The sequence below is a fragment of the Magnolia sinica genome, chromosome 14 (genome assembly GCF_029962835.1).
Source record: "Magnolia sinica isolate HGM2019 chromosome 14, MsV1, whole genome shotgun sequence".
Classification (NCBI taxonomy): Eukaryota; Viridiplantae; Streptophyta; class Magnoliopsida; order Magnoliales; family Magnoliaceae; genus Magnolia; species Magnolia sinica.
In genome coordinates this window covers 48,099,674-48,116,422 of record NC_080586.1, presented here as the reverse complement: position 1 = coordinate 48,116,422, position 16,749 = coordinate 48,099,674, and the positions used below count along the sequence as shown (strand labels likewise).

The window sequence follows — 16,749 nt, the reverse complement described above, 5'->3', positions numbered from 1 at the left end:
TGTTGGACGATCCACGACTGGACGGTGGATACAATTTGTCCATCAAGGTGGGGTCCACATACACATCGCTCACCAACTACATACATCCAGGTGGGCCCATACGGCTTTGTACTGTATGGATCAAGTGGGCCACACCCATCACAAGAGAGATGGAGAGAGGGAGAGCGTGATGGAGGGGAGGGACCTCGCTACTATGGGCCCTCCCTTCTTACAATGCATGCATCAAATGGGTCCCACCACATGTGGGCCCTCAAATCATCAAGATCAATGGTAGGAATCCTAGATCACCCATCGTTTGCACTCCTTCGTCCCTTGGCTTCCTTAGCTCCTTGGCTTCAACTTCGATGGAAGATGATGGAGATTGAATGGTTAGGATGAGAGATGAGAGGGGTAGGAAGTGGGCCACACCTAGCTTCTCCTTCTCTCTTGAAAATGCTTGGACGTTCCTCTCTCTTGGATTACTTGGGATGGATTGAGAAATGAGAGAGAGAGAGGAGTGATGTAGTAAATGGAGGGTATGGTGCTTGTTGACTTGTTGGTAAGAAAGGAATGGGATGAGTAAGGATGTTGTTGACTCTGGGTGAGAGAGGGATGGGTTGTACTTGACTTGATTGATTGTTGGATTGATGTGATGGGTTGTAGAGATTCTCTAGGAATTCGCAACGCGCGATGTTTTTCTGAAATATGCGCGGGCCCACAACTCCTGACCTGAGTATCGCATCGACGCGCGAGATGCGGCGTTGGAACCGCGGCGACGACGCGATTGCTAGGGTACAAGTCTCTGGTTGAGCTGACTCAGATCTTTGGGATGCGACTTAAGGTCGCGCGCAAACGCCGATTACAAGTCGCGGTTTGTCGGAATTCGACCGGGAGGACCGCCCACTCCGAGTGCGTTCCTGCATCTCACTGGATACCCCACTCGAGCCCGGTGTGAAATGCATTTTAATCACCCCCGATGAGGAGTCTTGAACATGAGACCTCCCCCGTGGGCCCTGCCCACCCCGAGTGTGCCCCTACATCCCCCAGGCGACCCCACTCGAGCCCGGTGTGAAAATGCCCCTACATTAGCTGTGCTTGCCATAAAGTTGAAGGTGTAGACCATCTTAACTTTACAGCTCACAAAGGGTCCAAGAAGGGGGGCTCTAATGGAGGAAGAAGGGAGTGTGTATTGTGGTGCACAAAGCATTTTCCCAAGGAGATAGGTTAGGTCGAGTTCAAGAACGTGTGATGGGGACATCACGTGCACACGCACGCCCCTCCTACGCATGTACGCAAGGAGGAAGGCCCCACCATCAATCTGGATCGATGACGACATTCATGAAGGGCCTCTTAGTTAGAGGGATGTGCTATGGTTCCTTGGAGTGGACTCGATCATCATGTGGATCCCACCATTGGATTTCATGATCGTGGCCCACTACCCTAGATAATCTAAGACTTTGAATTTTGGTTATTATCATTATTAGGAACATCATGAACGGTTTTGATTGCATTGATTAGTTATTATTTTTGTTACTTCGTCTTTAAGTAATAGTGTGCGCACATGGTGCGGCTTTTGGGGTTTAGGGTTCTCTTATAAATAGGCAACCCCATGTAGGTTTTTTCACATTGAAGATTATGAATAAAATTCTCTGTTTTCCTGCTTCTCTAATTTTCTGAGTTGAGGAAATCTAATTGGGTACGAAACCCTCCCTTTGTCGAAGGGCTGGCTACCGTGGTGCGAAGCCATACCCATCCTAAATCACCCCCACCTCCTACCCTCAATATTCATCATCTCCCACAGCCATCCAAACTTCAAATCCACCCCTTTTGCAGCCAATCTTACATCTACAGCAGATTTGCAGAATCAGGCCCTCTAGGAGGGTTGAAACTTCGGCGGAGCACCGTGCACAGACCGGACACCCGATCGGCCTGAAATTTGGTGTGGGTGGTCCATCCTTGGCCGACCACACCCTAGGTGGCCAATCTCACGTGGGGGCAGGAACCCACGCACGTGTGCCTGGGCCGGATTGTTGTCCACATGTGTGGACTATTTTCAGGTTCTTCTCTCTCCTCTAATTCTCTCCTCTCTCACCTTAAATCCCTAACCTTAACCCTAGATAATCCTAAATTCCAAGTTCTATTCCACTTTTGCAAACCCTAGGCTTTCCCGAATTGAAACATGGTGAATCCCTTGGATTGGGGAATAATTCTTTGCATGAGTGGATGAATCTGCTCTCCTTTGAGCATTGTTTGGTCTATAATTTTTAATTGATTCAACCCTAACATGTGTAGGCTTGGACCCTCGTAGATTCCCCTTGTTGAATGCTTGATCTTATGTGTGATGTGGAATTTTTGTGATTGTTTCTAAATTACTATGATCTAAAGCCTGAAATCTTGCATATCATATTTAACTTTCATGTCCTGCATCAACGTGATGCCTAACAAGTTGCGAAAGGAGCTATCCCCATGGAGGGAGGTGGATCATCACATCAAGTTGGAGTTAGGTGCAAAGGCACTTGCATTTTCCTCCTATAGGATGACACTCCCTGAACTTGAGCAGTTGATTGTTGGATGCGGGCTACATCTAACAATCTAAGGCACCATATGGAGCCTAGGTGTTGTTACCGAAGAAATGCAATGGGAGCCTATGACTATGCATTAACTATCCAGTGTCGAATGAAGTAACCATCAAGAACAAGTACCTTGGCTTGAAGCAAGCCATCATGAATTAACTATGACTATGCTTTAACTTCCTTGGATTTGTCAACTACTATTGGGGGTTGTTCGAAATTTTTTCGGGAGAGCTGCTTCTCTCATGGACCTACTAAAGAAGGATTGGGCGTGGAGATGGACGAATGAATGCCAAGCGCTATTCGATGACTTGAAGCAAGCCATCATGAAGGAAGCGACCTTGGTGTGCTCGATCGCACCAAGCCATTCAAAGTGTAGACCAAAACGTCCGACTTTGGTATTGGTGGAGTATTCATGTGGGGGGACATCCCATTACTTATAAGAGCATGAAGCTCAATGACACTAAGCAACACTACGCTGTGCAAGAGAATGAGACGACAGTTGTGGTATGTTGCTTGAGGACTTGGAGACATCATCTTCTGAGTCAAGGTTCGTGTTGATGGACAATGTAGCCACGAGTTACTTCTAGACTTGAAGTTGAGCTCCAAGCAAGCATGTTGGTAGGCCTTCTTGTTGGAGTTCAACATGGTGTTGGAGCGCATCTTGGGAGGACAATCAGGTAGCCCACGTGCTTAGTTGAAGATGGAGTTGGCATCATTTAGGATAGATGAGGTAGCGGAGGTGAGTCAACTCAAAGGAAGCATGTGTGACCATGTCGAGGAGGGGTGGGAGCATGACTCCATGGCAAGTAGCTTAGTGGAGATGGCTAAGGAAGGATTAGGAGATTCTGGGTGCAGGATGGTCTCATCATCATCTAAGCCTTATGACCCTTATCCTAACTAATTTGGGTCGGCTACATGAATTGTCTACATCCAAGGTCTTGCATGAAGGATGACCCATTTCCAAAGTGGCCCAACATGATGGATGATCCACATAAAAAGCTATGCCCCACATAATGGATAGTGGATATCAAAAGTGAGCCCCACATGATGGACAATCCACTTTGAAGGTAGGGCCCACACTATGGACACATCAAATTTGGACTCCACGTGATGGGTGATGGGGTTGCAGACATTGAGCGGCCCCACATAAAGGACAATTAGCATTGATGGTGGGCCTCACTTGATGGATGACCTACATCAAAGTGGGCACCACATATGGATGGTCCACATGAAAGGTCAACCCCTAATGAGGAATGGTCCACATCAATGGTGGGCTCCATATGATGGACGATCCATATCCAATGTATGGCATAATAGATAGCCGAAATGTTTTAAAACATGAAGATTGCAACCATCCATTCTTTTGTCATTTGGGGCATGGTCCATCTATGGTAAGATCCACCAAAACAACCATCTAGATTGCTCTTATAATGGAGTTATTGTAATCTTTAAAAATGACATCAACTACCCCTGAAAAAGCTCTTATTTGAAGGTTTTACCCAGACGTGCTTATTTCAAATAAGAGTTTTTTTAAAAATTTTTTTTTTAAAATTTTTAAAATTTTTTTTATAGAAAAAAGTGATTTTGCCAAATGAGCTTATCTAAAACAAGAGATAGAAGAAAAAGAGCTTATTAAAGTAGCTATTATTATATTAAAGTAGAGATGCCAAATGATCCCTTAGACTTCCTAATTTCAAAAAGGTGTTCGAAATTGCCTGTGATGCATCCCACATGGGCATAGGAGGTGTCCTTAGCCAGGAAGGACATCCGTGGCCTTTTTTTAAAATTTTTTTTTTTTTTATAGTGAAAAGCTCAATGAGACACGGAAGAAATATTCTACATATGACGTGGAGTTTTATGCTATTGAACAAGCTTTGAAGCATTGGCGTCATTACCTCATTCATAAGGAGTTTTTCCTCTATTCTAATCACAAGGCATTACGGTATTTGAATTCTTAGAAAAAGTTGAGCGTTGGCATGCTAAGTGAAGTGCTTATCTTCAAGAGTTCACATTCAACCTAAAACATCATGCCGGCATCAAAAATAAAGTAGTAGACGCCCTTAGTTGAAAATCAAATCTATTGTCTACTTAATCAATTCTCGTTGTTGGGTTTGAAGAAATTAAACGGGACTATGCCACAGATGATGATTTTGTTAATGTATTTTCAATACTCATTTCATGCGTAGGTGCTGAGTATCCAAGATTTAGCTTGCACGATGGGTATGTATTCTATGATGTGAGGCTGTGTCTTTGTAAGAGTTCCTTACGAGAGCTTGTTATACGTGAGCTTCATTCGGGTGGCATGGGTGGTCACTTTGGTATTGATAAAACAATGGCCCTAGTTGAGGACCGTTTCTACTAACCAGGTTTGAAGAAAGATGTTGGGATTGTTGTTCGTCAATGTCTAGCGTGCCAGTTGGGTAAAGGTAACAAGCATAAAACTGATCTTTATACCCCATTACCTATGCCATACGCTCTATGGGAAGACATTAGTATGAATTACGTTTTGTGAATTGCCTAAGACTCACGTGGCTATGACTCTATTTATATTGTGGTAAACAAGTTCTTGAAGTTTGCTCATTTTATCCCTTGTAAGGTGTTAGATGCCATGCACATTGCCAATGTTGTCTTCAAAGAGGTGGTTCGTGTACATGGTGTTTCCAAAACGATTGTATCTAATCGTGATGTTAAGTCTATGAGTTATTTCTGGCGCACCTCGTAGTCTAAGATGGGAACTGAGTTGAAGTTCTCAAGTGCTTATCATCCACAAACAGATGGGCAGATTGAAGTCGTCAATCATAGTATTAGGAATCTACTTTGATGTTTGGTTGGTGATCATATCAGCTTATGAGATATCATGTTACCATAAACTGAGTTTGCTTATAACAGTTCTATGAACCGCACTACGAGACTTTCCTTTCGAAATTGCGACGGGTATGCAACCACGACAACTTATTGATTTAGTCCCACTTCTTAGTGCGACTCGATCAAGCTAGGATGTTGAAGCTTTTGCACATCATGTTAAGGAGAAACATGAAGAAGTTAGGTGAAAGATCACCTTTAGTAATGGAAATTACAAGGGACATGTAGATGTTCGACGACATTATGCACAATTCCAAGAAGGAGATAGAGTCATGGTGCGACTTAAGCTTAGGTTGTTTCGTGCAGGCTCTTATACAAAGCTCCACTAGAAGGTAGGTCCTTGTTGTATTTTGAAGAAGCTAGGTGATAATGCATACCTAATTGAGCTTCCACCCGAAATGAAGATCAACCCATTTTGAATGTGGAAGATGATGGGGACATCATGCGCACGCACGCCGCCCCTTATGCATGTACGCCAGAAGGAGGACCCCACCATCGATCTGGATTGATGACGACGTCCAGGGAGGGCCTCCTAGTTAGGAGACGAAGTTTTGATTCAAAAGAATGAGCCCGACAGTGAAAAAAAGCCCGCCATGGGATCTCATGATTGTGACCCACTAGTCGGATTGATTTCATATTTTAGGTTTTGCTTATTGTTATTATTTAGAACATCATGAATGCTTTAGATTTCTTTGTTTGGTTTTTATTTTGGTTTACTTCATCGCCAAGTAATGGGTTGCGCACATGGCGCGAGTTTTAGGGTATAGGGTTTTCCTATAATTAGGCACCCCTTGTAGTTCTTTTGATTAATTGAAGATTAATAAAAATTCTGTGTTTTCATACTCTCTGAGTTGTGAAGCCCTCCTTTCATCGAAGGGTTAACTACCGTGGTGCTAAGCCACATCTATCCCGATTCGCCCCCATCCATCGCTATCTCTACTACCCATCATCTACCATCCCTTCTCATCTCACCCCATGATCTACAGTTCGAATCAATCATCTATTGCAGCAATTCTCCTCCCCACATCAGAATTTCAGAATCTAGCCGTAAAGGAAGGCTGAAACTTCGGCGGAGCACCACGCATAAACCGTACATCGGATCGAGCTGAGATTTGGGGGTTTTGGAATCCATCCTTGGCCGACTAGGGCCAATGTGACCTTTTTCTGAATAGTGGGCCCCACACACATGCGGCCAGGATCACATGCACGTGCATTTGGGCCATTGTTGTTGTCCACGCGTGCGGTACTTCTCTGGTTCGTCTCTCTTCTCTTTCACTTCGCTTTCACCCAAAATCTCTAAGCTTAACCCTAAATTACTCAAATCTCCAAATTTATGCCCCTTTTCTCACCCTATGGTCCCTTGAGTTGAAATTAGTGAATCCCTTGGATTAGGGATTGATCACCGTGCATGTGTGGATGATTATTTTTTATCTTTGAGTATCGTTTGGTTCATAATTTTTATTGATCTAGCCCTAACATGTGTAGGCTTGGACCCTCATAGATTCCCCTTAATTGAATGTTTGGACTTTCATGTGGGATATGGAATTTGTATAATTGTTTCTGAACTAACGTGATCTTAAGTTTGAAATCTCGCATATCATATTTGAAATTCATGCTTACATCAAATTTGGTATCAGAGCTTAGGGTTCTTATAGGGGAATACATTATTTGTTTAGGGTTAGTTTGTTTGAGTCCGTCATGCATCTAGTCCATCACATTAGCTTTTAGTCCATAGTCCCTTATTTTATTAACTATATTGTTGGAGTAACATTGCATAGTCCCCTCATATAGTCTCATAGGATCATTTAGTCCTATATAGTCGTCGTAGAAAGTCCTTAGGTGGAGTTAGCAAGTTGTACGCCCACACGTACGGATCATGGTTTTGGCTAGCACCCTATACTAAATATGGAACAACTGCTAGAGTCACTAAACAAGCTGTCCCAGTAGATCGAGTCTTGGGGTAAGTGCTTGGAACGAAGTATAGATCAACGCCTTGATCAAATAGAGGCCTCCCTCGGGACAAACCCCACCATTAGGGAAGATGGTCAATCTCAGGCAGGTGGCCAGGAGGATAGACCAATGAATGGATGTGGCCAAGAAATCAGTCATGGGCATGCACTCACACCCCTACCCCTCGAGGGACATCAAGACCATTATTTTGAGGACTAGAGAGTGCACCAGAAGCTAGTGTAAAGTTACCTACCGAGGCCATTCCGGTAGTGGATGAGTTTCGTGATGTTGTTCCTGATGATCTATCGGATGAGTCTCCCCCTAGGAGGAATATAGAGCACACTAGAACATGGGACACCTTAATACCTATAGCCGAGTTTGCGTTTAATAGTTCTGTCGATAGGTCCACAGGTCTCAGTCCTTATGAAGTCGTTACTGTTTATAAACCTGGGAAATCTATTGATCTTGTCCTTATGTCACTGTCCCATAGGGCGTCAGAGCCTGCAGAGTCTTTTGCGCTTCACATTCATTCATGGAATCAAGAAATCAGGTAGAAGATCACTACTAGTAATGAACATTACAAATTTTCTGCAAACCAGCATAAATGTTTCAAAGAATTCAATATTGGAGACTCTGTGATGGTTGGCATCAGGCCCGAGCGGTATCTTCCGGCGGCCGTTCGTAAGTTACACGCGCATAGCGCTGGACCATTCAAAATTATAAAACGAAACGGTCTCAATGTGTATGAGGTAGATCTTCCATCTTCCATAGGAATTAGTTCCACATTCGATGTGGAGGATCTACTTACTTTTCAGGGGACCACTGATACTTTGTCCGGCCCTTCGCCCACCCATCCTGATTCACCAAATTTACCCCTTGATCCATGACTCCCCTCTCGACCCATTTTCTCAGCCTCTACCTCCCATACCTACCCTTCCCGACCCATTTTTCCAGCATCTACGTCCCATACCTACCCGTTCCGACCCATTTTCCTAGCCTCTACCTCTCATACCTACCAGTCCCGACCCATTTTCTCAGCCTCTACCTCCCATACCTACTCTTCCTGACCTTTCTTCCCAGCTTCTGCCTCCCATACCTAACCTTCACACACCCAGAGAAGAAATAAAAGATATCGTGGACCATCAGATAGTTTCAATGTCGGACGACGGGTTTCAGAAGTACCTGATTAAATGGAAGTCACGTCCAACTTCAGACAGCACGTGGCTCACTTAGGAGGAGCTTCAGATACTTGATCCTGACATTCTGGAGCGGTTCAGGAGTTTTATTTCGCCAGTGGCAAAATCTTCGCAGCCAGGGAGAATTGATGGGGACATCACGCGCACGCACGCCGCCCCTTATGCACGTACGCCAGAAGGAGGACCCCACCATCGATCTAAATCGATGACGACGTCCAGGGAGGGCCTCCTAGTTAGGAGACGAAGTTTTGATTTAAAAGAATGGGCCCGACAGTCAAGAAAAGCTCACCATGGGATCTCATGATTGTGACCCACTAGTCGGATTGATTTCATATTTTAAGTTTTGCTTATTATTATTATTTAGAACATTATGAACGCTTTAGATTTCTTTATTTGGTTTTTATTTTGGTTTACTTCATCGCCAAGTAATAGGTTGTGCACATGGCGCAAGTCTTGGGGTATAGGGTTTTCCTATAATTAGGCACCCCTTATAGTTCTTTTGATTAATTGAAGATTAATAAAAATTCTGCGTTTTCCTACTCTCTGAGTTGTGAAGCCTAATTGGGTGTGAAGCCCTCCCTTCATCGAAGGGTTAACTACCGTGGTGCGAAGCTACATCTATCCCAATTCGCCCCCATCCATCGCTATCTCTACTACCCATCTTCTACCATCCCTTTTTCTTATCTCACCCCATTATCGACACTTCGAATCAATCATCTATTGTAGCAATTCTCCTCTCCACATCAGAATTTCAGAATCTAGCCCTACAGGAGGGCTGAAACTTCGGCAGAGCACCAAGTACAAACCGTACATCGGATCGAGCTGAGATTTGGGAGTTTTGGAGTCCATCCTAGGCCAACCAGGGCCAAGGTGGCATTTTTCTAAATAGTGGGCCGCACACACGTGCGGCCGGGATCACACGCACGGGCGTCTGGGCTATTATTGTTGTCTACGCGTGCGGTACTTCTCTGGTTCATCTCTCTCTTCTCTTTCACTCCGCTTTTACCCAAAATCTCTAAACCTAACCCAAAATTACTCAAATCTCCAATTTTATGCCCATTTTCTCACCCTAGGGTCCCTTGAGTTGAAATTAGTGAATCCCTTGGATTAGGGATTGATCATTGTGCATGTGTGGATGATTATTTATTATCTTTGAGTATCATTTGGTTCATAATTTTTATTGATCCAGCCCTAACATGTGTAGTTCTGGACCTGCATAGATTCCCCTTAATTGAATTTTTGGACTTTCATGTGGGGTATGAAATTTGTGTAATTGTTTCTGAACTAACGTGATCTTAAGCCTGAAATCTCGCACATCATATTTGAATTTCATGTCCTACATCAGAAGACCTTATAGTTTATCTTGAACATCATGCAAACAAGAGCACGAAAGAATTGGCTATCTAGATACTTGAGGTACCACGCCAGCTCGAATAAATCATTAAAGACGTGTTGGATGATCAGATAGTTTCCATATGCCTAGGAGGGTATTAGGAGTTTCTTGTCAAATGGAAGGGATGACCAAGATCCAACAACACGTGGATTTTAGCCGATGATTTCAAGCGCATTAATCCAAAATTCTATGAGTACATTGCCATAACTCGACGGAGCCGAGTTTTTCCAGGCTGGGAGGAATTGATGCAATCGGCCCACATCCCACACGTGCATGCTCCGCATGTGTGTACAAGAATAAGGACCACTTTCCCTTTTTAGCCCATCACTACTTTTCTTTTAAATCTCTATATTAGGAAATTTCTTTTTCTTTCATATCTTTATATTAGGTAAAAGTAATTTTACATTTTTTTAAAAAAAATAAAAATTTAAGTACTTTCTTATTTAGGTGCTTTCATAATTATAATGCTTTCTTATTTAAGTTGTTTCCTATTTTCCCAGATGTTGGCTAACTAGGAATTATATTTTTAGATTCCATAGCTTTTATTATAGATTGTAAGGAACTAAAGATTGAATATAAATAAGGCCTATGGCCTATGGAATAAGACAAGTTGATTGATATTTTCTGAGTAATCCTCATATTTGTCTGCGGTAGTTGTTGAATGGGAAGTGATCTCTGGTTCAAGATCAGAGGACTATTGAGCTTGCTCATAGTATTGCATATCCGATCTCTAGCATTCGCATTCGGCTAGAGGATTGTTGGGTCCTTTCCCACAATCTCTTTCTTCTTTTCTTTGATCTATTTGCTTCCCTTTTCAGGGTTTGCATTACTTGGGGACTGTCTTTTTTTTTTTTTTGGTGATCTAGATTGTTGCTATGGGCTCCACCATGGAAGGACCGTGCCCCTAAGTATTTTCCAGATTGCAAGATCTTAGTTGTCAAATCTTTCACCTTTTTTTGGGGGGGCTCTGTAAATCTATGGCATTTTCTTTTTGGATATGTGACTGCTGCTGCATGTGTGTGTGTGTGTGTGTGTGTGTGTGTGTGTGTGTGTGTGTGTGTATTTCTTAAACATCTATGCTTTGGCCATCTATGAAAGAGTTGGCACTGTCCCACTTGCAATATTTTTGGGGCATGGTCCATCCAGGAATTAGAGGACCCAAGGATACTATGCACATCCCTGGTCTAGGGTCATATGGTTTGTTGTCGTTTTATCATGTTTAGATCAATGTCTGAAAAACAGACTGGACCGAGTGCAGCTTTGCTAGAAAACTTTTGCAAGAGCAAAAACATCATGCTGCTGGTTGAGCTTTTTGATAGGTTTGTTGATAATATAACTTGTAGCATGTTATGCTTTTAGGCCCTGTTTCGTAGACACCTAAAATTATGGTTAATTGTATGTCTTAGAGATCTTGGTCTTAATGCATAATTACTGTTAAAATGAAATCATTAAGCATTAGAGATCAATTACTGCTAACTAAAATGAGATGAAGTCATATTTAGGCATTTACCAAACAAGGCCCAAGGATTGTATATTGGAAAGTTATAAAATAAGCGAAATAATCTCCTCATCAGTGGAGCCTTGTCCTGGCTACGCCAATCAATCCTAGGGTCGTATCTTTAGTTGTAGTTCCAAAACGCGCTGAGTCAACGCGAAACTCGGCTGAGTCAACTCAACTTGGCGAGATTTTGATCCGAGTCACTGGGAAACTCGGTATTGGGCCTGACTTGGCCTGGACTTATGTGACTTATTAAGTTGACTCAATGGCTCAGTTGACACGATTCGGCATGACTTGAACTGAGTCACCTCATGCAGGGAGATGTAATTAAAAAATAAAGGTGGAGGGAGTGGGATTCGAACTCCCAACCTCAAATGAGGAATGCAATGCACTTAACCACTTAGGTATCTGTGTACTTGTTGGTTTTCGGTTATGTTTGAAATTTTACTATTTTAAACGTATATTTATATTCCTAATATTTTCAGATTACTAATTGAATATCATGTCGAGTCAGGTTGAGTCTTTGAGTCAACCCAACCTGGCTGAACATTGAGTCGAGTCAAGATTTTGGGATGTTGAACTGTCGTCAATAAGTGAACAAGCCTTCATATCCCATCTCACCACCTTGGTCCAAGCTGCTTGATTTCTTGACCGTCAGATCTGATAGTTCCTTTTTAAAACATTAGTTTGGATTCCTCAAAAGCTGTATATGTAAGTTGTGTTGACTTTTTAGTCTTTAACCATATTAGCTGCATAACTAGTGATGTTCTGTCAATTGATAGAGTAACTGAAATTTCCTACTCTGTTTGCAGGTAGTAAATCAGAGCCAGCAAAAAAGAGAAAGAAGCACAAACGAGTTCCGTATGTCACAAGAGATGTGTAAATGGTCGCAACGTGAAGATTTGGTGGTTGTAGATTTCTATATTGCTAAACTATTAGTATTTTCAGCTAGTAGTTTGACAGGGTCCAGCTTTCAGTAAAACAGGAGAGCAGTTTCTTTTTGGACTTGAAAGGTCTTAGTTTGGCTCTTTGGAGGTATGTATTATATTGAGTGGAAGTTGTGTTTCACTTCAGAAATGTCTAGTTTGGCCATCTGAAGTTATAGGTAAAAGAGAAATGATTTAATGGGCTGAGTGTATGGAAACCTTCCTGTGCTTGTTGGCATGCACATATGCTCTCTGAACTGACCATTAGGTCCAGTCGTAAAGATTATAGCAAAGGATGGTCCTAGACATCTGCGATTGGATCAATCTTCTATGATCTACCATGTTTTATTCATTTTTGCATGCACTTTCTGGAATATTTTAAGCATCAGATCAGTACCATCTTTTCTCAAGGTAGACTATAAGATTGGGATGGACATAATGAACAGTCCAGATGAGTGATTTTGAAGCGGATGAGTCCAAATGCTACTATGTGCATGGAAAGGTTCCCACACGAGATGTGTCCTCTACGAGAAGAAATTCTTGATTTGCTTTATGGAGTAGTTGTGTTTCACTAGTGGAAATCTCTCTTTAGTGAAAAGAGGTGTGTGTGTGTGTGTGTGCGCGTTTTTTTTTTTTCTTTTTCACTATGGTCTTAGAATACTCTTATTGGGCTTGGGCTACATGCTTAACCCATAAAATTTGGTTTAGCCTGATAGATGGACCACATCGACCTTTAGTTTTGATATCTTTCATGTTGGGGCCTTGTTAGCAATGTGACAAATGTTGCTAATTTTTACAAAATCTCTCACCATATTATTGCGAAATTTTGATCAAAGGATACTGTTGCAGGAATATTCACAATATTTTCAATTTTTCGCAATTTTATTGTGAAATTATCATGATTTTAGCACAATTTATTTAATAATTAAAATGAATAATATTAAACCTATATTTTCTATATTTTAAATAATTTCTTAAATTATAATAAGTGTTTTTAATATTTTATGACTGCTATTGGCTGGGCATGGCTGGGCTAGGTGTTCTATTGTCTGAATGGATCTGAATTTTATACCGAACAAAATAAAAATAAAAAAGGGCAGAGCATCGGGTATACCTTGCCTGTGTAAGCCCCGATATGACATAATCACATGGGTGAATACAACATTTAGATCATTATCCGAACCATTGAAATTGTTAAATGGCCACTGAAAATAATAATAATAACAAAAATGAGGCGGCCTATATGATGGATGTGGATGTCCAACACATTTCGGTGGAGTTGTGTGTGCCTGTGAGCGTTAAAATAGAGAAATGACAAAAGTATTTTATTAGAAATGTTAATGCCTCCACATGAATATGTGCATGCATTAAATTAAAAACAAAATTATTATTATTTAATTAGGTAATGTATATTTGTAGGATATAACATATGTACCTATACAAGTCGGGGTAGGGGCATGGCCAGTTAGGGTGCAGAACTAGTGCCAATTTGATCAATAGAATCAAAAATGGACCGTCAAGATCGATTGGAGAAACAAAATGGGTGCTATCATCATTTTGAAACATCTATTTAACTGTAATTGGTCCTGCCATGGATTGCTTATGATTCCAAAGAAACACTTTGGCTCCTAAAAGATCGGTTGTAGCAAAATGGCCCAACATTCAGAGGGTCAGGATAATCCAGCCGTGGACATTTTTGCATTATGGCTTCTCCCTAAGGGGTATGATTGAATGGATTATCTGGATCAAATGAGCCTTTTATCGACGGATGTGATTTTTTTAGTGCTCATTTGTATGCAACCGATTAAATGGTTATAACAACCGTATGATAGCCAAGTACTTGATTTCTATCTCTCAAGCGTGGTATCTTTTCAGGAGATTTTCAGAGTTTTATTTCATATATTTATTTATTTTGTGATATTATTAGAATTTTTTTGTTGAAAATAAAATATAAAAATATTTATTATAAATTAATAAATCATTTAAAATTGTATAATATAGATAAGAATTTATTTATTGATCAAATTGCTTTATGGAGTAGTTGTGTTTCACTAGTGGAAATATAATAAAGAGAGTATATATACAGTTGAAAGTTTTTTTTTTTTTTTTTTTTAATTATTATTATTAATATGAGTTCTTATTACATTTTAGGCTATGGTCTTGCACAGGCCCTTAATTATATTTGCTGATGCAGAAATCTGGTCAGTCCTGCCTCACCTCTTGCGAGTTGCTGAGTACCTGCAATTAATGGAGAACAAGAGAATGCAATAGGGGTGTCGGTTAAGGCTGGGGATCCTCCGATGCCTAAGTCATGCTTATTAACTCACAGTAAGCATAGTAGAATTGGGATATTTGTTGTACCTTGTTACATGGCAGGATGTGTATTTATAGGCTTTCTATGTGGTCTCGTATCCGGGTTGATTTGCTGGAGGTGTCGCATTGGAGTCAGACTCCAATGCCAAGAATATATCCAACTTACCTTGATCGGCGTGATCTTCTGCGAAGATCTTGGAGGGTAATCCTATCTTTATATATTGTAAGGATATTTCTATCCCGATGTCGATACCTGAGGCCGAGGGTGGTATCCGAGGCCGGGTCGGTATTCGAGGCCAACCTCCGAGGTTGAGGTCTTAGTCTATGGTCGAGGCCGACCTCCGAGGTTGAGGTCATCCCTTGAGATCGAAGTCGGTACCTGAGCTCAGTACCTGAGGGCCAAAGTGACAACTGAGGGGCCGAGGTTGGTACCTGAGGCCGAGGTCGGTATCCAAGGCTGACCTCCGGGTCGAGGTCATCTCTTGAGGTCGGTGAACAAGGCCGACCTCCAAAGTCATTGGTCAACACCAAAGTTCAAAGTGATTTTCTGGCCCTCAAGCAATCCATAGTCATCGAATCTAGCTAAAGGTGGGCATCGAGCCGAGTCGAGTCGAGGTGGGCCAAGCTTGGCTTGGCTTGTCCATGATATACTTGAGTTCGAGCTCAAGCTCGAGCTTGGCCTCGAGCTCAATATTGAAGCTTGGCTTGTTTGCCAAAGCTGTCGAGTCGATCTAGTGGTTCGAGTCGAGTTGAGTTTACCTTAAGTCGAGCTCAAGTTTGTCGGGTGAGAGAGTAATGGATTCTGTTCTTGATCCTCCTTCATTGATGAAAAATTCAAAAATCTTAAGAGAATCAAAGCAAAACTCGATAAAAAAACCAAATAAAGCTTCGAATCGGATGAGGAAACCTGTAAGAACCGTTCTGCTCTTGATCTTCTTCCACCAGCAGAAATCCAAGTACTAAAAAAGAAACAGAGCAGAACATAGATCAGAAATCCAAGTAAAGAGCTCTAGGCAATCAGATCATTGGATTTCCTTGAAGCTCTAACAAATCTGAGAAGAACCCATCTCAAATTTCTTGGGTTTCTCGCCTAAGAAGTAGATCTCAAGAGATTGAAATCATACTATTGTGGAGCTGAAATGAAAACTGGTGGTGGTGGTTGGGGTGCACGTGCGGCTGGCAGTGGGCAGAGAAAGAGAAGAAAGGGAAAGGTAAGGGGGTGCATGCGGTCAGGTAGAAACTCTAGAGTTTGTTTTTTAATTTTTTTTTATTTTTAAGTTTAAACTTAAAACTTATATTAATATAATATATATATATATATATATAATATTTAATATATTTATTAATCGAGCCGAGTCGAGCTCAAGTTCGAGCTTCGAGTCGAGTCGAGTTGAAATGCCCCCTGGTCAAACTTGGCTTGAACTCAACTCGAGCTTCAAATAATTAGCTTGGCTCGGCGTGAATCGACCATTCAAGCCGAGTCAATCCGAGCTGACTCGAGCAGAGCCGAGCAAGCTTTTCGAGCTAGCTTGACTCGTGAACAACCCTAAATCTAGCTGCTCGGCTTATCTGTCTCATACATTTGTTTAACCTCATTTTACCCATAATAGTAGCCCCCTACTTCCGAGCTCTATACTTTATGAGCTCAAGAAGTAACTTTTGTACTAATGTATTAGAAGGTCAACTCGTTCCATGTATGTTCCTCGATTTTGTTGCTTTTGTGGGGGTGGTTGTGTCTGCTGACTTAGTAGATATGATAGTTGAACATATAGTTTTCTAGTCGCGAAGTCGAGCATGTAGTGATAGGCCGTGCACTGTAGAATCAATAGGTCGACCATATAGTAGTAGGTCGAGCACTTGGTACAAGCACTTTCTTTCCTTAAATTAAGGGAAGTCCTTTTGGTCGATCGTACAACTCAGATAGTATGATTTTGAAAGAAATTCTCCTCCCTTAACTTGGGGAGATTCTTTCATAGTGGAGGACTTTGTTCCCTTGAACTAAGGGAAACCCTTGTAGTCGATCGCGTATGCTAGATAGTTGAATTTTGAAAGAAATTTT

The 16,749-nt window shown here is 41.7% G+C and overlaps 1 protein-coding gene across 1 annotated transcript in view; it reads left to right on the top strand.

Annotated features, from left to right (window-relative positions):
* Positions 1-12,715, top strand: part of LOC131224959 (kinetochore-associated protein KNL-2 homolog) — a 50,089-nt gene extending 37,374 nt beyond the window's left edge. Inside the window, exon 9 of the mRNA XM_058220395.1 lies at positions 12,264-12,715. Coding sequence (XP_058076378.1) covers positions 12,264-12,334 — 71 coding nt within the window. The 3' untranslated portion in view covers positions 12,335-12,715. The remainder of the gene's footprint in view (positions 1-12,263) is intronic.
* Positions 12,716-16,749: the final 4,034 nt, after the last annotated feature.